Source organism: Parasteatoda tepidariorum, chromosome 1, assembly GCF_982258835.1.
Source record: "Parasteatoda tepidariorum strain Cologne lab strain chromosome 1, Ptep-v5.0, whole genome shotgun sequence".
NCBI classification, from domain to species: Eukaryota; Metazoa; Arthropoda; class Arachnida; order Araneae; family Theridiidae; genus Parasteatoda; species Parasteatoda tepidariorum.
Window position 1 is genome coordinate 28,981,521 of NC_141755.1, and position 25,323 is coordinate 29,006,843.

Below are 25,323 nucleotides of genomic sequence, written 5' to 3' on the forward strand. Positions count from 1 at the left end.
ACAATGTCGTCATTTAGCATACACCTATGGCGGGGTTCTCATTTACAATGTCGACATATAGAATGCACTTACGACAGGGGTCTCATTTACAATGTCGACATGTAGTATGCATTAAAGACAGGGTTCTCATCTACAATATCGACATGTAGATTCCATTAATGGTAAGGCTCTCATTCACGACGTCGACATTTAGAACGCACTGTTGGCCGGGTTCTCTTTTGCAAAGTCATCATTTAGAATACATTATTGGCAGGGTTCTCATTTACAAAGTCAGCTTTTAGCTTACACTGGTGGAAGGGTTGGGACTAAAAAATAAAATGATGTTTATATTTTTTTATACAAACTCTCAGAAGCGATGCTTCAAGGGTTAAGGCAGTAAACTATCTTTATGAAGAATTGAGGTTCAATCTCAAACGTCGACTTGAAGCCCACGCAAATTCAGATCGATGAGTACCAGCTTGATCTGGAAAGAAAGAGCAGCCTGTGCCCAATGCTGACCGCATCACCACAATCATACCGTCTGTCAGGAAATTGTGGAGCCTTAATCTTCATGCCACCCCTGACCCACAACGGAACGTTGTGGGAATGCTTTATTTTGTCATTTTTTATTAATGCATGCAAAAAGTTGATATTTTCAAGAGTAAAATATATCTTTAAAAAATATATCCGACAATCACCAATGCGATTATATGATTGTTGACATTCTACAGATATCCCCAGATTTTACAGTAACATATGCGAATATTAAACTTTTTTTTCTAATTTTGTCAAAATGATTTAACAAAACAAACGTTAAATAAAGCATGCCTTTTCTACTGACTTGAAAAATGAAATTAGTGAGATTTTATTGAATTTACTGAAGAAAAAACTGGCATCTGGGTAAAAGCTTTTTTTAATTTTTTTTAAAATTTGATAACGAAATAAATTATTCATTAATTTTTGAGCAGAAAGTATTCAATAATCGGTCTTTGAACTATATGACCAATAAAAAAAAATCCTGCATAGGAATTTAACCTTGTCAAAAAATTATCCAGTATTCAGAACAAAGTATTCTGAAAATAATTTTTGAAACTATTATGGCTTATTCATATTTATTGATTCAATGATTCAAATCAAGTTCATAAAGAAAGAGGAAAGAAGCATGACAGGTAGACTGGTTCGATAGCCTGAAAAAATGACGCAGAAGCGACATATTAGGAGGAAGTTAATTTGATGGATCCTAATAAAAGAAAATTATTAAGACAGCCTAGGAGGAAAACGAATAAAATAGAATGATCTTAAGAACAGGAAAAAAATGAAATTTTTATAATAATTATTCAATTATTAATATTTTTCTTTCCGAAACCAATTGAAGCCAAATAAAAATGGTTTCGGAAAGAAAAATATTGACGATTGCGACGTATGGCATGGCGCAATATCTTCCTGAAATTTACAGTCTGACCCTCCTTGAAAGTAGGAATGTGGACCAAAAAATATAAGGTGCTGGTAAAATAGTTCTTGATAACAACTATAGTCCATTTTTACAGAAATTCGCCGCAATATGAATTTATTCAAAAGCTCCCCAGACCACATACCAAGCTACCACCCAATTGCCTATTGAAGAAATCACGTCCTGTTCGCAAATCATGCCAATAGTAATTACTATTACCATCCGGATCATCCTAATTGAACTTCTTTTCATCGGAAGAAAGAACATTTTTTCACATAGCATACCACATTGTTGTAGTCGGCCATTAAGGTAGAGGAGGTGCGATTGTTTTTACTTTCCAGTGGCGCCATCTATGGACAAGAATTTCACTTCTGCCACAGCCATACGTCACACCCGTTTTTAAGGCGGACTCATTGATACACCCATTCATTCATCCACAGATCGCAATTTTGACCTGAACCAGTGAACGATCAATATCCATTACCCCCAGAGATATAATTTGTTATGGGAACATGGAAGACTTTGTGACTTAACAGATTCAACTTGCACCAGTGAATTTGAGTTTATCTAGTGAATTGAGATGGATTTATGTAGTGTTTCTTAAATTTTAACTAAACTATAGAATTAAATAAAATTTCAATTATTAGAAATTTTTTTCTAAACATCGAAAGTATTTTAACCTAAGCCGTTATTAGCATCCACATTAAAGAAGTATTTGAATTCCTTAAGATATTTTTTTATTTGTAGCTCAACTCTAATTTTTAATTGAGCACAATTATCTAGTGCAGCTGTGCACAATTATCTAGTCCACAATTTATCTAGTGAATTGAGATGGATTTATGTAGTTTTTCTTAAATTTTAACTAAACTATAGAATTAAATAAAATTTCAATTATTAGAAAAAAATTTTCTAAACATCGAAAATATTTTAACCTAAGCCGTTATTAGCATCCACATTAAAGAAGTATTTGAATTCCTTAATATATTTTTTTATTTGTAGCTCAACTCTAATTTTTTATTGAGCACAATTATCTAGTGCAGCTGTGCACAATTATCTAGTCCACAATTTATCTAGTGAATTGAGATGGATTTATGTAGTGTTTCTTAAATTTTAACTAAACTATAGAATTAAATAAAATTTCAATTATTAGAAATTTTTTTTCTAAACATCGAAAGTATTTTAACCTAAGCCGTTAAAGAAGTATTTGAATTCCTTAAGATATTTTTTTATTTGTAGCTCAACTGTAATTTTCTATTGAGCACAATTATCTAGTGCAGCTGTGCACAATTATCTAGTCCACAATTTATCTAGTGAATTGAGATGGATTTATGTAGTGTTTCTTAAATTTTAACTAAACTATAGAATATATATATATATATATATATAATCTTCAGAAAGTTCTCATCGGAGTCCCCCCACCCTTCATACGAACGGTGCCCATGAGAAAAAATACTCGAAAAGGTCGTGTAATGTTCATCTTAATTTTATCGAGTTATCTTAATGTTATGTTATCTTAATGTTATGTTATCGTTTTATATGTTATCTTAATTTTAATTAATTTTATCTTATTTATTAAAGAGATTGAGTTTTCGAGCAAATAATGTTGCGAGAGCTGAACGAACAAAAGATTTTAAAACTTTGATCTTAAATTCAAGATGATAATAATTTTTAATAAATTCATTTTAATATATTCGTCTTTAAAAAATTCATTCAACTATTTAATTAAGTATAATTATTTTTAAAATAAATTTTTTTTTCTAGTTAAACTTCTTTACTTTTTACTGAATTATCCCATTTCAAAATTTTTATCCCATTTCCTGACGAAAATAGGAGATGAAAAAGAAACCTTTTGTCCCTAAATATCTCTTGCGCCTCCGAAAAATACGGAAAGTTCCATTCTCCCACTAAAAGTAGAATTAATCATCTATGTCACTCAAAAACAGGGTAAATCGGTTTTCCATTTGAGACCGTTATCGTCTTTGGCGTCTTAAATATTTGGCGACTAATTACCTCCTAGAGCAGGTGTGTTTTTTCAATAGATTTTCTCCACTTACTCCATCAATCATCCAGGTAAGAAAAAACTTTTTGGCGAATCGTTCTGGTACCGAAAGATATCGTAAGTGGTATGTAAGATTCCATGCTTGAAATATGAGAAAAATTCTTACATACAATATTAAATATTACATACAATGTCTTAATGATTCCTTATTAGAAATGTATTGTATTTAGTATACAATGAATCAGTTTTAAAACTGATTAAAATGACGTAAGATTTAAGACTGATTTCTTGAGGAGATTGTCTAACTACATCGCTAAAAGTCCCTTAATTTGCAATTGCCTAGTTTCATGGTCAATACTTATTATCTAAAAAGAAACCTATATTTATTATGCAAAAACTATTTATACAGTATTCTGAATTCTGTTCCACAATTTATATTTTAGGTATAATGGTACCAAAATGCTACAACCTCCAAGAAAAGTTTATACTCAAAGGAATTCGGTTTTGACGTAAGAAAAACTTTTACTTTATATAAATATATAGTACGTATATAATGTTCTGACTATTTAAACGTAGAAACCTTTCCAAAACATGTGGTAATCATGCATCCGTTATAAATGTAGTTTTCTCAACATTCATTTATTATTTTATTTTAAAAAAGTCAGTTATATAACTTATAGCAAAGCAAACTAATATTTATTATGAACACCATATGAATTCAATTACAAAAAAAGCAAGCAGACTTTAAGAAACAAAATGCCAATAAACTTCCTCTGACTCTCATTTAAAGATTAAAATCTTTAAAAAGACATTTATTTATTTTAAATAAAAAGTAATTGAATAGATTTTTCGTATGTCGTAAGGCTTATTTAAAAAATCAGATCCCTTGAAAAATCATTGCTAAGATCAATGCTCCTTTTTAACCTAAGAGCAAGAGCATTTCAATTAGCAATCAACTATTTTATTTTTAATCGGGTTAATTGTTTCGAATTCCAGCGATCACTGGTCAATACGAATTCCGCCTCCGGCTTGCACCAACCACTGTGCTGACGTAATACATCCTCAGTAGTAGATGTATCTCGGGTTAGACTCCCCTAGCCGTCAGGCTAACCGTGAGAGGTTTTCGTTGTTTTCCTCTCGATGTAACGCAAATGTGGGTTTGTTCTATCAGAAAGTCCTTCACGAAGGCACATTTCTCCCAATACTTGGTCCGGGAGTTCCCTAGTCTTCTGCACTGGATACAAAATTACAAGGCTGCGAAGTTGAATATTAGTAGTCATAAACCCAAAAATTGGGTTGGCTGTTTAATGACGGTTATAAAATCAAATAAAATCAATGTAATTGGAGCCGTGATGGCTCAGGGTATAGAGCGTTTGCCAATCAATGAGGTAAACTGAGTTCGAATCCCAGTGATGGCTGGAGGATACGAATTCCACATCTGGTTGCATTGGCCACAGTGATGACGTAAAATAGCCTCAGTGGTAGGAGAATCATGGGCTAGAATCTCCCTGCCGTCAAGCTAACCGTAGGTGGTTTTCCTCTCCATGTAACGCAAATGTGGGTTTGTTCTATCAGAAAGTCCTTCACGAAGGCACATTTCTCCCAATACTTGGTCCGGGAGTTCCCTAGTCTTCTGCACTGGATTCAAAATTACAAGGCTGCGAAGTTGAATATTAGTAGTCATAAACCCAAAAATTGGGTTGGCTGTTTAATGACGGTTATAAAATCAAATAAAATCAATGTAATTGGAGCCGTGATGGCTCAGGGTATAGAGCGTTTGCCAATCAATGAGGTAAACTGGGTTCGAATCCCAGTGATGGCTGGAGGATACGAATTCCACATCTGGTTGCATTGGCCACAGTGATGACGTAAAATAGCCTCAGTGGTAGGAGAATCATGGGCTAGAATCTCCCTGCCGTCAAGCTAACCGTAGGTGGTTTTCCTCTCCATGTAACGCAAATGTGGGTTTGTTCTATCAGAAAGTCCTTCACGAAGGCACATTTCTCCCAATACTTGGTCCGGGAGTTCCCTAGTCTTCTGCACTGGATTCAAAATTACAAGGCTGCGAAGTTGAATATTAGTAGTCATAAACCCAAAAATTGGGTTGGCTGTTTAATGACGGTTATAAAATCAAATAAAATCAATGTAATTGGAGCCGTGATGGCTCAGGGTATAGAGCGTTTGCCAATCAATGAGGTAAACTGGGTTCGAATCCCAGTGATGGCTGGAGGATACGAATTCCACATCTGGTTGCATTGGCCACAGTGATGACGTAAAATAGCCTCAGTGGTAGGAGAATCATGGGCTAGAATCTCCCTGCCGTCAAGCTAACCGTAGGTGGTTTTCCTCTCCATGTAACGCAAATGTGGGTTTGTTCTATCAGAAAGTCCTTCACGAAGGCAAATTTGTTCCAATATTTGATCCAGAAGTTCTCTTATCTTCAGGATTGGGCTCAAAATTACAAGGCTAAGGCTTTGAACATTGATTGTTGCAAATTCAAAATTGGGTTGGCAGTTCAACGACTGTTATAAACTAAGATAAAATCAGCCTGACCACTGTTTAACTAATTGTAATGATCACTCATTTCTTGGCAAGTTATAAAGTGTATTATTCATTTCACAATAAGCCTAATTTATTTCAAGAAGTTTAGAATAAAATCGTTAAAAAGGATTATTGTCAATAGCCATATTAAAGGTTTACTGTAAATTTATAAATAATTTATAAATCCATTCAAATTTTATTTTTTTAAAGACATGAAAAGAAAAGCAATCTTTGCTTTTAGGGCAATGATCATCAACTAAAAACAAATCTGTTACCTAGAAACTTAAAGATATTTTTCTAATAACTATTTTCTTTAAAAAAAAAAAAAATCTTTCTGACACGAGCTAACACAAAAACAAAGAAAAGCTTCAGTTTTTATTTCATTCTTCTTTATTCTCTCAGCTTAGGCTTAGGCTTAGCAGCGGAGTATTTCTCTCTTGTCGATTACGCGGCTATACAATGGTTATATTAAATTTTTAATCATGCTTTGGCGATAATTCTTGGCCTCTTTTTAGGACGACGCCAAATATATAAAGCTTCATAGATCTTTAAATTTTGAGCCAATTTTTTCAAAATTGTGTCCCCCCCCCCCCACTATTTTGAGGGTCAGAATCCAAATATGTAAAAAAAAAAAAAAAAAAGAAAAAAAAAACATGTTTATTCCATGAAAGTGCGTTTTTGTGTCTCTCAATTTGATCAATAGTTTGCACTAAGTAATTAGCATATTTTAAGTCACCCCAGAAACCATTAAGATTGACACTTAGAACCTGAAAATCCGATCATTCGGAAAGAAAGTTATTGAATGTGATATCTTTTTTTTATTATTTTTTTTATCACTGTACTTGTAGTCAATATAGTTCTTTTTAGCCTTCTTTTTAAGTTCTCCTCATTTATCATAAACATACTAACGCAATCAATAGGTGTGACTTTTAACAAAAATATATTTAAAAGTTAATTTACACTCTACGTAAATGCTCGCAGTGAATGTTCCTTTTTGACTGGTACTTGTTTTATTCAGCATCGCCATTTCTTTTTCCACGTGCTTAGTTATACAATTTTTCTAACCACAAATCTTTTAAGACGATTATTTTACTCGATATTTATCAGAAGGTGGCTTAACAATGGAAAAGAAATATTTCCTATAAATATCATTCCATCGATATTTGGCTTTATTTCGCTGTTCTGGAGGCACACGCATAAAATTGTTCTTCCGCTGTCTATATTGAACTGTTAGAGGGGAGTTATTAGAGGGAAGTGTGTGCGAAGCTTAATCATGTGGTTCGCTGTCTATATTGAACTGTTAGAGGGGAGTTAATAGAGGGCAGTGTGTGCGATGCTTAATCATATGGTTAGATTCAAGAAGGAACCACCTAAGGATAATAATGATGTACCCTCTACCAATAATTCCAAGTACGCTAAAAGGCATTGTTAGGGGAGTTTGAAAGGAACACCTGTTACTAATGATGGTCAAGTTTAAGATAAGTTAAAGAGGCTATAGGGTTATTTTTTTAAGTTTATGTTTTGGCGAGTTTGTAAATAAGCCACGAATATTGAGTCTTTTCCATAAAAACAGCCAAAGAGGTTACTTTAATATTTTGGCATGTTTCTGAAGATTGGAATGGTATTAGCATCGTAATTTGGCGACTTAAATTGACATTACACATCGTAAGACATCTGCAAAAATATCTGCGGCACGTGTCGGGATGAAATTTTTTTTTCTTCTAATTTCCCAAAGAGGGGGAAAAATTTGAGTGTATAATAATTATACAGGACTGGATTTAAGTTTAGTGAGGCCCTGAGCTACTGAATATGATGGGGCCTTTCTATACACATTAAGTAAACTGTCATTATATTTTAATGTTGAGTATTAACATTAAATTATTTAAAAAATTTATAATATCACTTGATTGTTAAATATATTGATTGTGATGAGAGTATAATGTGGAATCTTTATTTTACTGTACATATTTTTTGAAGGAGGAAAAAAAGTTACAATCGAAACAAATTGTAAGCTCATCATAAGCACATTTTAAGCAGCACAGGCATGCTGGAAGGGCCATTACATATTTAACAAAATATTATTAAAAAAATTGCAAAATTATAAATATATATGTTATTTGCAATTTTAAATGATTTTTTACAATTTTTTTTTCGCAATTGTTATTTTTAATTTTATCTTTTCTTTTTCATTTTATCTTTTCTTTCTTGTGTTACATTTTTCTTTGCGGCTCAAAATCTATAAGACTTAGAAACTTAAAAATTATGAAGGTGAGGAGGAAATATGCAAGGAGTTTGAAGGAAAACGCGACAATATAATTCGATTATTAGCTTTATTTTATTTTATAATCGTCATTGAACAGCCGACCCAATTTTGAGTTTACGACTACCAATGTTTAACTTCGTAGCCTTGTAATTTTGAGCAAAATCCAGAAGACAAGGAAACTCCTAGATCAGTATCCAGTGGTATTGATTTATTACGAGAACTTGGAGGACTTTCTGATCCCGACAGACTTTTATTTTTGTTTTTATATTATAACCATTGTTGAACAGCCGACCCATTTTTTTTGGGTTTATGACTACTAATGTTCAACTCCCTGGCCTTGTAATTTTAAACTCAATCCAGAAGACAAGGGAACTCCTGGATCAAGTATTCAGAGAAATCTGCCTTCATGGAGAACTTTTTGATGGAACTAACCTATATTTGCGTTACATGGAGAAGAAAACCATGAAAATCTCCCACGGTCAGCCTGACGCAAGAGGACTCCAACCCATGATCCGTCTACCACTGAATATATTTTATGCCAGCACAAGCTGTGTGCGGAATTTGAATTAACCCGTCATCACTGGGATTCGAACCCGCTTCACCGTACTGGGAGGCGAATGCTCTATCCCTTGAGCTACCACGTCTCTAATTATTAGCAATGGTAAGACTTGCAGAAAATATTAGTCGATGCATTGTCAGTTGAAATGCAGCTGTAGAGTTGAAATTTGGCACGCTGACAGGACCATTTTAAATAAAAGCTTTAACGAATTTCTTTCTTTTTTTTTCGAAATTCCTATTTGTTCGAAAGTTTAAGTGTTTTTTTTTTTCTTAATTGGTAATTATTTATCCATTGTTGTAGAAAAGTTTATCTTTCTCGCAATTTTCATTTTATAAGCATTTTCGCACTTTACTTGATGTCAAGAATAACATAAAATGAAAAAAGATAAAAAAAATAAGAGAAAATTTGAATTGTCAGATATAAATGTTAATATTAACATCGAAATTTTTAAAAATACAAGACTGAAGAGACATAAATACTATTTTCAAGGCGAATTATTATGTGATATAAAGTTTTTGTTTGATATTGTTAACAAGTAAAATTACTTCTTATTTATTATGCATTCCCAAGTACAATTTTTCTTCAACTACTTTTAATTATTTACGAGACCTTCTCTAACACATCTATTATTGGGAAAACGTATTTTTCACACGTTTCCAAAACGTTTATAACGTTTCCAAAAATTATTTTATTTTTTTGTTTAAGTTAAAGTTTTCTTTAAATAAAATAGAATCTAATGATAGGATATTAAATGAAACTATTAAAATTTCTTCCAAAATAAAGAAATAGAAAAATATTTTAAAAAAATTTCAAATTTCGATACATTTAGAAAAAACTAACAGTAGTTCCAATTTCTTCGAAAACTAGTAAAATCCAGTTTTATCAATTTCTTTTTTAAAATTTTTTTTTAATTCTCCAGAGACTTGATGGAAGTCAACCATTTGCAATCAGTTTACAATATTATGGTGGCAACTTTTGGCTTGCTTCTTCTTTATTCTATCCTGTATTATATAGCTGCACCAGACGTGTAAGTATATATGTTTTGAGTTTTGAGATATGTTTTTTGTTTCTAATTTTTAACTCTAAACCATCTATTTATATTGGGTGTTTCGTATTAACCGCACTTAAATAATGTAAAAAAGTACGTACGTAAGGAGTTGCAAATAAATATATAAAAAAATATAAATCGAAAGAGCTATCAAAATCTAACCAAACGCTAATAAGGAAGTGGGGATTGAAAAGTCCAAAATTAGTTTCAATACCAGAAAAAATCTCTCACCGAAATAGTTACGAAAAGAATCAAGCTAATTATTATTGCATATCAGCATTTCTAAAATAATTTAGAACTATAACTAATGTTAATTTGTTTTGATTGAGGAAGAGAAAGTGACAAATAAAATTAAAGAACTTTTTTCATGAAAAGTTTTTTTAGCATCAGCATACACTCCTGAGATAATATTTTCCGGAAGGAAATCGTGCATCTAATACTATGCGTCTAATACTATATATCTTATACTTTGCATCTCATAATCTACCTGTACAGGTTTTTCCCGATATCAGGATAAAATATTTAGAAGTTTTTTTTCAAAAATATGTAACCAGATTTATCGGAGAACCCTTCAATCCCCGTGTCTACACTGCACTGTGAAAAATTCCGAATCAAATTACGGTAAAAACTACCGCCAATCATAGTACCGGTACTTTTTAGCGTAAAATCCATTTTAACCGGAACATATTACGGCAAAATCTGATGTTCCATAATTTTTGCAGCAAGAAATTAAGTGAATACGATCAAATAAATATTACTGTAAAAATTTCGATATAATTGTAGTAGTGTAGGTAATTTGTAAAGTGTAGGTAATTTGTACCGTAATTCTTTACTGTGTGACAGAAATTTCTCTGAAAATTTGGTTGAATAACAATTTATTTAATTATAATTTTTTCATATTCATCCAAAGCAATCAATTAAACATAAAAAAATGGTATTTAAACAACAAATAATGAGAAAAATCGTTTACTTACTGTTTTCATTTATTACGGTTAAACAACAAGAATTTTATTCTCTCCAACTATTCCCACAGCCAATGATAATCGAGAGCACATTCTTTGAGAGCTGGAAGCTAAACCAGATGATAATGATTAAGAATTCATATTTTTATTTCTCATCATCGGATGCCTAACACAACAGTGGAGGCCTATTTATCTTGTAGTAAAAAGTGTGTGGTGATAAATTTATAAAACCGTTTAGTTCCCTGCTGCTATTCCTTTGGCCTTGAGGGCTAATCTGCCAGTTTCATGACCAGCTCAACTAGGAGTTCAAATCCCAATACTAAAAATAAATAAATAAATAAGTAAAAATAATAAAAAAAAATAATAAAAATAAGAGGTGTTCTACACAATTCTATGTATTAAGCTGAAAACTAAAATTGAAAGGTTCTAAAAAATATTTAAACAAGGTTTACTGAAACAAAAACCATTTTAAGAGTTAAAAAAAATAAATGTAACAGTAAATCAATCCTAAATCTTACACGAAAATGACCTACAACTGTATTTCGTAGTAAGTCTCATACATTTTTAATTAATCACTAATCCATTAGTTGATATTACTCATAAAAGTTTTAAATTATTCGTTAGACAGGCAAATATTGTCAGAGATTTGCGATTGATGACTTTGACGGACTCATAGTAATTTTTTTTTCCTGCTCACGCACCCTTTTTCTATACAGTACCGTCCGTTTTCAAACATTAAACCATTCACTTTGTAGCCAGTAAATTAGTAATCATAGCAGTAAGTTATTATTTTATGAAACTGAGCTAAACAAAATGGGAATAGTATTAATAATAGTAATGAAAGCATAACACGCAAAATAATAGTTACAATTAAATAATATAGAAAAATACGATATAATAATTATTATTTTACTAATTTAACTAAAATGCTTTAATTAATTTGTTAAGTTGAACTTTATAACACAACTTTTTGTTTTTTTTAAAATGATTTCGCAAAGATTATTATTATTATTACTATTCTATGGTTAATAAGCTATCTATTCTATTTTATTCTATGTATATCCTATTCTATGGTTTCATTGTTTCTTCACAGCTTTTGGGCAGACATAGAAATAATGAAATGGGCAACATCTAAGGGTTTTATTCTCATCAAATCTTGGTTGTTGTGCAATTTGTTTGCTGTTGTTGTTTTAGGAGAATTCAGAGGATGGGTGCATGTTAGGAACAAAATTCATACAAAGGCAAGGTGATGTTAATACACTATTTTCATTTTTTATACCAAGATTTTTCACCAATTAAGAGACACTTAAAAAATGAAAAAGTTTTTTTGTCCAAAAAGCGTAATAAAGTCATGAAAGATTTAAAAACAGGGTTAGTCAAAACAAGTCCCCCGATTTCATAGATGTAACATTTATTGAAAATATACATTCATGCAAAGGTAATACATGCAAATTTTAAATAGTCGCCGCCCTATCATTTTCAGTGTTTCGGCGGAAACAAAACGGGCAGAAAAACAACGCCACATGAATAACACGTTACCACAACAGTAGATTGGTTTCGTATCTAGCGCAGAAAATGCATTCTTGACGTGGCCACCACGATCCCCAAATATCAACACATTCAATTTTTTTGGTAGATGCTTTTATTATTTTTTTTATAACCATCGTTAAACAGCATACCCAAATTTGGGTTTACGACTACTAATGTTCAACTCCGTAGCCTTGCAATTTTGAACCCAATCCAGAAGACAAGGGAACTCCTGGATCAAGAATTGCGAGAAATTTGCCTTTGTAGAAGTTTTTTTAATGTAACTAACCCGTCTTTGCTTTACATGGAGAGGAAGACTACGAGAACTTCCCACGGTTAGCCTGATGACAAGGGGATTCTAACCCATGATATTCACTAAGATACTTCACGTCAGCACTGTGGTCGGTGTTAGCCGAATGAGGAATTCGTATCGACCAATCATCGCTTTTATTCGAACCCGGTTTGCCTCATTTTGGTAGAGGTTTCTAAAAGGTCACGTGTATGTGTCTCCAAGTCCAACGACATGACTAATTTTTGAAAGCCCGTATCACAACTGCTGCCATAAATGTGCGCATAACGAATGTTTATAAGAAGTACATTCAAAACTTGCTTATATAGCCTATGCGTAGTGCTCTTATGAAATCGAAACATATATTTTGATTTACCTTGTATATTCTGATAATAAATATCATTAATTGATCTTTATCGGAAAATACCCTGTAATTTAACACAACCGCTTTTATATATTTAGTAAAGTTAATCCTAAACCCAAACTAAATTATTTTTATTGAAATGTCACATAAAGAGAAGTATGGGGCGTATTTTAGTGTTTCTTAATTTAAAAAGAAGTACAATTTAATTTTTAAACCATCTGAAATTTCTTCTACAGGCCATGTAGCAGAAGCTGAAGTAGTTAAATAATCATTGAGCAGAAATAATTGAGAAATAGTCATATAGCAGAAATAGCTATTTTTTCAAAATTAAAGTGTTTCATTAAAAAAGATTTTAAAAAAATAAATGAGATTAATTTAAAAAAAAATAATTATTTTAAAATAAATTTTAAAAAACAACAAAAGTGAAAAATAAAAAATTATATTTTCCTTAAATAAAAAAAAGATTTATATTTAAAAACAAATTTTAAAAAAAATTATATAAATAAAAGTTAAAAAATGAATTTACGAAAATAAAATTTAAAAAATTAAAATTTATTTAAAATTAATTTTTAATTTTATAAAAAAAAGCTTTAAAAATTATTTTTTCAATTGAAAATCAAATAAAATTATTTAAAGAATTTAAATTAAAAATTATTAAATTTAAATTATTTTTTTTCCGTGGTTCGTCATTATTGTTTCACAATAAGTCCTTCAACTTATAGCTTTGAAAAGAGAAATGTTTAATATCCAGGCGTTCATTTATGCTATGATTATTAAAAAAGCAGTAAGCAAATATAACCAATGATTGCAGCTTATTTTAAACATCTTCAAAATAATAATAATAATTTTTATATTTTGAATCAAAATTAATCATATTTTTTTCCTTCTTTATACATTTCAGATAGCTGATACTCTATTTTTGGTTCTGTATATAGCAACTTTAACTTCAATGTTTGTGGTGACTGCGTCTTCTACATTAAAACATTCACTTCCTCCAATCACAGCATTCGTAACGATGATCGAACAGGTATAAATATCATTTATTTTAATTCAATAACCTAATTAATTAATTTAATTAAATGTTTTTAATTAAATTAATTTTATTTAATTAATTAAAAGTAAGTTAATTTTATTAAGTAAATAAGTTAATTAAATTAAATAAAGTTAATTTTAATTACACTTATTTTAATTAATAAATAATTCTATTAAATTAATTAAAATTCATTTAATTACATTAATTAAAATAAGTTTAATTAAAAATTTTAAGAAAAAATCTATTCTGTGGGTAACTGCCTGATCGTAATCCACAATGCGAAAGAGTATTTTGTAACATACTCTTTCTTTCTATACATTTCACTAACTATACATTTTTAAAACATTTTTCTCCACGATCTTTCTTTTTAACTATATCTTCTGGTATTATTAAATTTCCAAAATACATCTTTGGTAATTTAAAAAAAAAAGAAGCTAATTAAAAAGTTGTTATAAATGCGCATGAAGAGCAATAAGGATTCAATATTAAATTCTTCTGAAGTAAAAAGTAAATTTTAATTAAAATTCATTAGATATCACAAAACAACGAATAAGTTATCAGCATATGGAATTTGAGTTCCAAAATATTGTATATATAAATAGAAATAACGGTAATTATAACGAAAGGGTAACTGACTGACATATTTGTTGCTTCTAATGATACTTGAACAAGTCAAGTTCTCAGGCCATTAGCTTTCTGCGAATTCAGTCAGGAAGGTGGGATTTTCGTTTGACAAGAGAGCACCGCAAGGGGGAAAGTACATCTTATCTTTCAGAACCTGACGGTAGCCACACACATTCGCGAGGCAACTTCCTTAACTTAAATATAGATTTTAAGAAAGAAATTTTCTACAGATCTTTATACTCATAGTACTGCTCAGCAACCGACCACAGGAATTTCGATTCCTGTATTTACAAGCGCGTATATCTACTTGGTGGTCTTGGCGGAGTCGAGAATCTACCACGGTTCCTCCACTCCTGAGTCCAATTCTCGAACCAGCGGGCTACCACGGTCTTTACTTACATATCTAAATTTCATTAATAACCTACAGAAAAAGGAAAATTATGCTATGAAATTTTGATTTACTAAACTCTTCTAAAACGCGCATAAAAAAATACACTAACCATTTTTTTAAGCACAGAATAATATAGAATAATAATATAAAGTGTTTTTAAAAATAATAAATGGTTGATGACTGGACTGTAAACCAGATTATTAAACTTAGATATTCAAACAAACATAAATCAGGAAAAATTAAAATATATGGGTATTTGTAAGACAGCCCTTCTATAGGGGACACACTGTATCTTAAGCAATTTGTTTCCTGGAGAAGTTATTTTCTTAAAATAATACACTGTATCTGTTATTATTAATAGGTGAGAATATTCATGAAAATCTATTCTTTCGTAAGAGAAAGCACTCCACGAGTTCTGAAGTACAAGCCCACTAAAGGTGAATACTTATTTTGTATTAGTTAATTCAATTTATAACTCTTTTTTTATCAATTCTTTTGAATCTTAATGAATAATGCTAGATCGATTTTTTAATAAAACTATTGTATCATTACAAGCAACCGCTATGTAAACGGGAAATGAAACATTTCGTTAAATTAAGGGAAATACTGACCTACGATAAGAAATTTCTCAAAATCATTGGGCTTATTCCTAAGCATTGATTAACATAAATGATTAGGGAAGGCAATATAGAATCAGGACGTTTGACAGGCATGTTTGACAGGCATGTGCACTAACCATGCACGAAAACTGTAGCCTAGAAAACTTTAGCTCATAATTATAAAATTAATTTATCCAAAGATGCATCTATGCAAAATATAACTTTTAGTAAATATTTATTATTTTTTGTTATTTTATTTAATAATGTTCAAAAAATATTGAATTACGAGGTATAAAATAGCTTACGCCATTTTAAAGGATGTAATTATTTTTAATGTTCATCAAAATACAATTTTTGAGTGGAATCGGTCGAATATATCCCGAGAAATCGAATTTTAAGCATCTGATTTGTTTGAAATTCAATTTCTCAGAAACGTTTTAACCGATTTTGTTCAAATTTTGTATTTTGCTATGTAAAATTACATCCTTTAAAATAATATAAAAACTTTTATACCTCACAATTTAAATTTTTTTCGAACATTATGAAATAAAAGGATAAAAAAATAATAAATATATATTAAAAGTTATTATATTTTTCATGGAATTATCTTTGAATAAACTAACTTTATAACTGTGAACAAAAAATTTTCAATTCGCTTTAAAAAAATTCTCGAGATATGGATAAATATGCAGGAAATAAAATTAACATTAAGGGGTTCAAACTTTGGACTGCTCTCCTAACCAACCTATGGTGGCCATATTTTGGGGGGTCAGAAATTCGAATCCGTCGAAAAAAAGGTATGTTTATTCAGAGAAAGTGCGTTTTTGTGTCTGATTTCGTAACTTAAAATATCCACTGTACTAATTAATTAGCATATTTTAAGTCATCCCGTCGAACCACTAAGATTGAGTCTTAGAACGTGAAGTTCGAACAATAGATGGGTGCTCCGTTTTTCATTTTGCAAACTGTACGATTCCGCAAAAGATGATTGTTGATAACATATTTTTTTTTTCTCTATTGATTTTCAATAAAAGTTTTTGTATAAAAATATGTAAGAGTAAATGAAATTTATTTTCTAATTCAAAATACTTTACAAAGATAATATAAAATAAAGTTACTTCAATCTACAACTGAAAAACCTCATGTTTTATAAATTTATAAAATGTAATGTAATATTTATTTACTCACATTTAGCTTTCAGAAGCATGATAGAACTTGTTAACTGAGATAATTGCTCTTTTGACAAAATACTTTTCGAAGTTCTCAGAAGAAAAATGAAATATCTCATGCACTTAAATATTCGATATATTCTCTACATTTAGCAAACACAAGATTAAAAAGAAGAACAACCACAATCAATATACAATTTATTTAGTTATAAATATAGTTAGTCAGAGAAAAGAAAAATAATATCAGTAACTCGCTCGCTCGCGAAATATTGATTAATAAAAGCTATTGAAATTGTAGACTGCGACAACCAGGGGGGGGGGCTACATTTATATAGGTAAACAAGCAAAGAGCATAAGAGCCCCTTGTTATTTAAAAGGGGCTGACAATATTAAAATTCATCCGAAGAAAAAAACATTTGTCTGTTTTAATCAACATCATAATTTAAGTAAAAAGTAACTCCGAAGAATTATAAGTTTTAAAAAAAAATTCCTTTAACAAACGGTAAAAATATTAACAAAAAGATAAATTATTATTAAAAATTGAAATAAAAAATTTGTAGAACTCTCCTTTTTACACTAGATGAAAAAGTATATCATGTTGAATTTCTTGTGCGAATACATAGTTCAGACTTTAAATACTTTATTATTATACTATTAAAAGTTTAGAGTATCAATATTACCATAGTGCCGTGTTTAGGGGTGGGCGAACTGGGCGACCGCCCTGGGCCGCCAAAATTTCAAAACTTGTTAATATACTTATGTTACAAGTTTTTTTTTTTCTCCCTTCATTTTCTTGCCACGCTGAGAAAATTTCTGTAATTCTTTATAAATTATACTCCTAGTTTCTCAGTAGAAAATCTTATTTATTTTATAGTCAGTTATTGTGGCACGCGTAAGCTTGTTGATAGTTCTTTCCATTGGGGATTGTGAAGAATACATTACCATTGTGCCTCTTCACTAATCTTGCCGATGAATTAAGTCTTCTAGTTTCAAGAAAGACAGTGAATGCTATAGTAAAACAACCTTACAATACGAAAACAATTTTTTAATCTTTGACACTCATTTCTATTGAGTTGATGTAATTTTGTTGCTCGAAAAGCTAGAAAAATTGCATTCGAATTAACTTATCCATATTTGTAAGGAATATTATAATTTTTTCTTGACATTTGCTGAATATATTTTTCCTATTCCTAGGATTCATAGGAATAATTTTAATTTATATTTCCAAATCTGTTTCATTTTATTACAGTTAAGGATCCTTTTTATCAAAAGTGTAAGTATTTTTTAAAAAAATAACATGAATTCAACTTTGGTGTCATAGAAATTTTTATATTAAAAATTTTAATTATTGCCCATTTAAGAGTGTATGGAATGCAATCCCTTAAAATAGTCTAGGATAATGTCAAAAATAAAAATAGTGTTGGCATGATTAAAAAACATATCAGTTAAGAAAAAACATTGATTTATATGATTCATTATGATTTTTTAAGCCAAAAATTTATGTAAAGAATATTATTTATACAATACTGCATTATTTAATAACTTAATATGTAAATAGATAAGGCTGCGATAATAAATCACTGATATCTCATCGATTATAAATGTTTTATTTTATAATGAGGAATAGGTTAATAAATCAAAAACGAAAAAAAGTTTTTTTTCTGTTTAAGAACTTAATGTAGATAAGAATGTAATTTTTAAATGATAATACATATTTCATTATCCTTTTCATATTGTAATATGCTCATTTTAGTATGCAAAATAATTCGCTGTCTCCCTATCAGTAAATATACTTCAATTATACCCATTAAATTTTATACATATTTATTTTAATATAATTAATTTTAAATCTTATTAAATATGTAGTTAATATGCATACTTGTAATTAAAGAATAAAGACCTTTTCTGCGAAGAAAAGTTAATTTAAAAATGCTTTCTGATCTAAATTAATTTACTTTTCATTAGACAAATTGATTCTCTCTCTTTACAATACTTTAAAGTTTTGAGTTCAATAGAAAAAGATATGAGATATAGAATACAATTTTTTAGAGAAAGATCTAACTCGTTTTCCTTAAATTGTGGCAAAAACGTTTTATAGTTGAATAATATAATAGAATTCAAGATACTTTTTTGGTAATTAGTTATTTTACCATTAGTTTTATTATCAGTTTTTTTTTATACTTAATTTAAGAGCTCATTTTTAGATAATTTCAAAGAAAATGTAAGTTTTAATATCTGCTATACTTTCACATTAAGAAACTACAGTCATAAATCATAGCACTAAAATCAGTTCTAGAAGGCCAACAGAATGACAACTTGATTTCACCCAAAAATGCAGATACCTGCATAGTATGAATTTTTCCTTTATATGCATTTTATCACAATGTTACAGCGAGAGGTCGAAATCTAAGGATTGTCGACTTTATCCGGTAAATGTCAACAATCTCATAATTGCCTTGGTCAATGCCCGAAATATTTATGACCGATATTTTGTTAGTTTAATCACAGATATTTTAATATTTATTCGATATTTTAAACGTAATTTATACAGTATTTTAAATTATGATTGTGATGGATTATAAAAGACACCAGTATTAGGAATACTGGGCAAATGTATAACGGGCAGTGGTACTTAACCTTAAAAAAATCCTATTGTAAGAAATATCGGGCAATGGCACTTAAATTTAAAAACATCGGTGTAAGGAATACCGAGTATGTGAATGCTGGGAAACAGTATTGAACTTTAAAATAAATATCAGTGTTGGGATACTGGGCAATAGCACTTAAAAACGTCCGTGTAGGAAATACCGGGAAAGATTTTTTAATGTTAAAAGCATGTAGGGGGGCTAATAATCTTAAACAATCTTTAAAAAAACAGAGGGTATCATCTCCTCACCTGCACAGAATTCCCAACACTGTAGTTTTTCTTAATCTATCAGAATCGGATTTTAAAATATCGTATAAATATTTAAATATGCACTCTATAACAAAAAAAATCGACGCATCAAGAAAGCACTAAGACGCGCAAAATCGACGCTCGGTCAGGCTGGAATGATGCCTACTGGGGACGTATAGTCTTTAGCGACGAATCCCGCTTCCAACTGTGTCCTGACGATCATCGAAGACGTGTTTGGAGACGCACAGGGCAGAGGGGATCCTGCCTTCACTATTGCACGCCACACCGGCTCTCAACAAAGCATTATGGTCTGGGGTGCCATTTCCTTTGACAGCCGGACCCCTTTGATCGTCATTAAAGGTATACTTACTGCACACCGGTACGTCGATGACATCCTAAGACCTATTTTGCTACCGTTCCTTTTGCAGCGCCCTGGGCTGGTTTTTCAGCAGGACCATGCCAGACCACATACGGCACGTGTTGCTATGAACTGTCTGCAAGCTTGTCAAACTCTTCCTTGGCCTGCCAGATCACCAGATCTCTCTCCCATCGATGTGGTGGGAAGGCGATTGCATCTGGCACGGAATGTTGATGAACTCGTTCGACAATTGGATCGAATTTGGCAGGAAATACCGCGAGAGACCATTCGGGAGCTTTATCGGTCAATGCAACGCCGTGTGGCAGCTTGTATCCAGGCTAGAGGCGGGTAAACACCTTATTGAACTTGTTACTGTAACTCTGCAATAAATTATTCAATTGTTCTTAAATTTTAATCATTTACTATTCTGTACATTGTCTTCCTATCCACCAATTTTCGTTTCAATCGGACAACTCCTTCTTGGTGCGTCGATTTTTTTTATAGAGTGTAGATGAATAAATTATTATTCCATCAGATTTTGCATATATTTCGGGCATTTACCAAAGGTGCTATGCGTCTGTTTTATGGTGAAAGTTGACAAACAGCAATGTTGGTCTTTTACAGAAGCAACTATATCTTTTTCTTTTTTTTCTGTTTGTAGATGGAGACCAAAGCGCTCAATTATATCCATCCCTAAGTCATTATTTATACTACCTCTTTGCACCCGTAATGATTTACAGGGACTCATATCCAAGGTAAGTTTCAAAAACCTTTAAAAATTGAATACAACAATGTTAAATTTTATAATCGTCGTCGAACAGCCGACCCAATTTTCGGGTTTACGACTACTAATGTTCAACTCAGCAGCCTTATAATTTTGAATCCAATCTAGAAGACAAGGGAACTCCTGGGTCAAGTACTGGGAGAAATTTGCCTTCGTGGAGGAAATTTTAATGGAACTAACCCCCATCTGCGTAGCATTCAGAGGAAAACCACGAAAATGGTTAGTTTGACGGCAAGGGGAGCAATGTTGAATGAAGAAATTTGTAGAAGAATGCGTAAAGTAACATTTCAAAAACGACCGAACTTTCTTTTGCTATATATTCTTATTTCTGACTTTGGCAAGTTATAGTATGAAATGATTTTTAAAGAGGAAAAAATTTCGCTTATGTCAATATTTCAATGAGTTATGCACAGTCCAAAACATGAACGAAATATATGGAATAGTTCTTGAGAAACAAGAATTTTGAAATTTCATTTATTGAAATTTTATTACTCAGAATCCATTCAACCTATTTCGCCATTTATTCGCCAACCTATTCGCTATTAACCATTTAAAATTGCACAGTTCAATATTAAGTAAAAATTTGTATACCTTACAATTCAAAGCTTTTTGACCACCATTAAATTATATTATAATAAATAATATATAGTTTTAAGAAATAATATTTTGTAAGAAATTATTTTTGGATAAATGATTTTTAGAAGAAAATGTAGTTTAAATATTCTGATTCGCTTTTGTGATATAGCGAAATAAACTAAAAGGGAAATAGATTTTTTAGACTGTATTCTGTCCTTTTGTTTCAATTTTGAGAATCAAAAATCCGAATCAATGAAAGAAAAGTGAAGACCAGCATATGACTATTCAGAAAAATTACATTTGAAGATTATCAAGGGGCAAGAACGTTTTATGTCCATTTTCCATGAAAAAAGAAAGAAAGAAATAAATTAAAATAAAATAGAAATTTTAAAAACAATTTTAAAAAATTTGATGATTGGACCGCTATTGACGATTTTATTCATTTTAAGCATTATTAAGTTTTGACAAATCAATAACATGGAAAATCGGATTTGCCCTAGAGTTGTTACACAGTGAAGATGGGCCATGCTAAGGAAAAACGATTCATGTCTACGGGTTGTGTTGTGAAGAAGAAGACGGTAATACTAGTGGGAAAGCATTGACAGGGAAGGGAATTTTGAGGTCAACCCGATTCCGACCCGATTTTTAAAATTTTATTTTTTATTTAACATCGAAAATTATGACTTTTGTTTTGAATTGAATACTTGTAACATTTCTGTATATTTTTATTTTTGCTACTTCAATTAAATATTTGCTCCTGAAAATTTTCGAACCTGGAAATTCGTTTGTCTTCAAAACTAGCTTTCATGACATAAACCACTTTTCCCTCTTAATTTTAATTTTGTTCGATTTCGTTGTTCAAAATATCATCTGCAGATAACTAATTAGTATAATGAAGACTGCTATCATAATTAAAAATTATTAAGATTGCGTAATACGTAAAAAATCCGATCACTAGACCTAAACTTATTAATATATTCTATTTATTATTCACTAATTTTTTTCCACTTTTTTTTGTCGACATTCTAATAAATTCACTAAAATAAATTCACTACCATACTCTCCAAAAGTATCTAAGAGTATATTAAAATATTTGTAATAAACCCTTACTGAATATCAGTTACGGATATCATTACATACTTTTATATTTTTATTTATATAGGCGGAAAGACACAGACTGGATGTTTGTTTTTCAAACACTTTTCAAGTTCTTTGCCTGCATATTTATTGCCTACTGTGCATTTATGAGGTTTATAGTCGATATATTCCAATATACGGCCTTGCGTCAATTCAGTTTGGCAGAATGTGCCTTGATTTTTGCAGGAGCAACTTTTGTTGGAGCCACAATGATGTTTTTAGTGTTTTATTGCGTACTCCACAGTTGGCTGAACTTCTTTGCAGAAATGATCAAATTTGGAGACAGAGAATTTTATCAAGTAAGGATTTGTTTACATTATTCAGTAACTTTCAAGTTGGTTAATCTTCTTTCACTTCCTAAAATTATATAATGAAGGAGCCATCGAAAGACAACTTTAATTAAGTTTTTAAAGTTTTCGTTCTTATTTTTCAGGATTGGTGGAACAGTACTTCCTTCTCTCAGTATTACAGAAAATGGAACTTAGTCGTACATGATTGGTTATACAATTATATTTACGTAGAAACTCAAAAAGTATGTTATGAGATTTAATATCATTTACTGCATATTATAAAAATACAAAAAAAAATTAAATAAATAAATAAAAAAAAAATGCAAGCTGCAAGCTATAGTAAGATCAAATTACTCCATTTCAGTTGGGATTTAATAGGACTTTTTCAATGATTACTGTGTTCCTCGTGTCAGCTTTAGTTCATGAGTATATCATTGGCTTAGCATTGGGATTTTTCTATCCTGTCCTGATGGTTATTTATTCGACAGTAGGAGGTAAGATATTTTATTTTATAACCGGCGTTGAACAGCTGACCTAGTTCTAAGTTTACAACTATCGATATTCAACTCCGAAGCACTTGTAAAAGCCTAAACTTCGCGGAGGACTTTAAGATGGAACTAACCCTCATCTTTATAACATGGTGCCACGAAAACCTCCAACGGTCAGGCCAACGACAAGAGGATCCATTTACCACTGGGCATACTATACGTCAGCGCTGTGCTCAGTGCCAGCCAGGAGCAGAATTTATACCAACCAGCCATTGCTGGGATTAGAACCTGGATCATCTTATTCGCAGACAAACGCTCTATCTTCTAAGCTACTACGACTTTAGGAGTAAGATATGGAAAAATATAAAGGTGGAACAAATCGTTGAGACTTCACCACACAAAAACCACCAATGTGCCAATTGGCAAAGTCGTGCTTTTGGCTAGGTGCCAACAAAACATAAACATTTTTGTTTTAAAAAAATCACACATAGAAAATACTAATTTGTGAAGAAATGGTTTTCTGGTTAAGAAAGTAGTAGATGATATTCCAAATTCTTACGGTTTCGATATACTCGACAGAAATTTCCATAAATTTCGGAGTGGTTGCCGATAATATATACTCCCTGCATATTTCTTTGAGAAAAATCCCAGTTCCTGTAATTGTAACGAGCTTTAGCAAAATTAGTAGTTATTAGCCGTAAATTTATACAGTCAGCTTCCTTAAGAAATAGAAAAAATCATCTAGTACGCATTTTTCAAACAAACTTCATCAAAGCTAGTTGAGATGACCGTTAATTTTACGGATTAGCTCTTTCCGTAAGAAGAAGAAGAAAAAAAAAACAGCGAAATTAAATACATTTTTTTATTAATTATTTTTTTGCCTTTGCCTAAACAAAAACTACTTCTACACAAAGTTATGACGAAAAATAATTGATAAAATTTATAATTTTTTTACATGAATTCATACTAAACTTATATCATTTCATAATCGAATTTGAACTAAACATTTTGTAGCATCGAAATTACTTTTATTATTAGTTCTGTTTCAAACAACTTCCTTATTGTGCCAACCACTATATAAAGCTCCCAAACTCAATTTAATCGATGTCGTACACCCCTGTCCATTGTGATTACGGCATCAGGCTACGGACACTAGGATCCCGGGTTCAACTCAGCCAGCGCAAAAAAGATCTCTCCCGCAGTCCGTCTACATTGTTGTAGCAATACTTGATTTATCATAGGGAGTGAGAGGTCCAGATCTAGCCCTCTCCCCTAAGTATTAGAAATTTTGTGCTCTTTTTTCTTCTTAAGAACTGTCATTTAGAATTACGATAAAAAAAATTTTTTATTAAATTAAGCTGACATTTACTAATTTATAGTTATTTACTTATAACTAATTAAAATCATTTTGTAAATAAACAAAATGTAAATTTCGTTTGATGCTACGACTACTGGGGCCCCTGACAATTTTGTGCCTACAGCCCCCAGATTCCTTTATCAGGCCCTGTAACCATGAACAAAGAACCCACAATTCTCGACAGATGACATCATTACGTTACCTTGAATTTTTTCCCAGTTTAATTTGATCCAATAAACAAATTACGTAAGATTCAAGCATTTTCGAGACCGGAACTGCTATAATTTTTTCCAGCATTACGTTAAATGTGGGTCTATTATCATACATTTTACAAGAAATTACGGATAAAACCGTATTTCTTTGGTCATGATAATTTTATGAGCATACATTTATTTTTACTGTCAATGAATTTAATTTTTTGCGGGTTACTGACCGTAATTTAGCGATGAAGTAAGACGGAGAAAAATTGCTAAGGTCTCCATAGAACAGCGAACGAATAGTACATTTTTTGTCAATGAAAGGGATGATATGAATAACTCCCTATCCCCGAGTCCCACTTTTGTTGAAAGCTGATTATCCATTGCTCCACTTAGAAGTGAGTTAATTTTTTACTTATGGTGTTACTAGTACAATTGTATCA

At 31.0% G+C, this 25,323-nt stretch overlaps 1 protein-coding gene across 1 annotated transcript in view; it reads left to right on the top strand.

Moving 5' to 3' along the window:
* Window positions 1-25,323, top strand: part of LOC107437856 (sterol O-acyltransferase 1) — a 53,911-nt gene that overhangs the window by 24,256 nt on the left and 4,332 nt on the right. Inside the window, exons 3-11 of the mRNA XM_016049980.4 lie at window positions 3,872-3,937; window positions 9,711-9,818; window positions 11,895-12,042; window positions 13,883-14,008; window positions 15,391-15,466; window positions 20,713-20,806; window positions 22,574-22,847; window positions 22,982-23,080; window positions 23,203-23,332. Of these exons, the coding sequence (XP_015905466.1) occupies window positions 3,872-3,937; window positions 9,711-9,818; window positions 11,895-12,042; window positions 13,883-14,008; window positions 15,391-15,466; window positions 20,713-20,806; window positions 22,574-22,847; window positions 22,982-23,080; window positions 23,203-23,332 (1,121 nt within the window). The remainder of the gene's footprint in view (window positions 1-3,871; window positions 3,938-9,710; window positions 9,819-11,894; window positions 12,043-13,882; window positions 14,009-15,390; window positions 15,467-20,712; window positions 20,807-22,573; window positions 22,848-22,981; window positions 23,081-23,202; window positions 23,333-25,323) is intronic.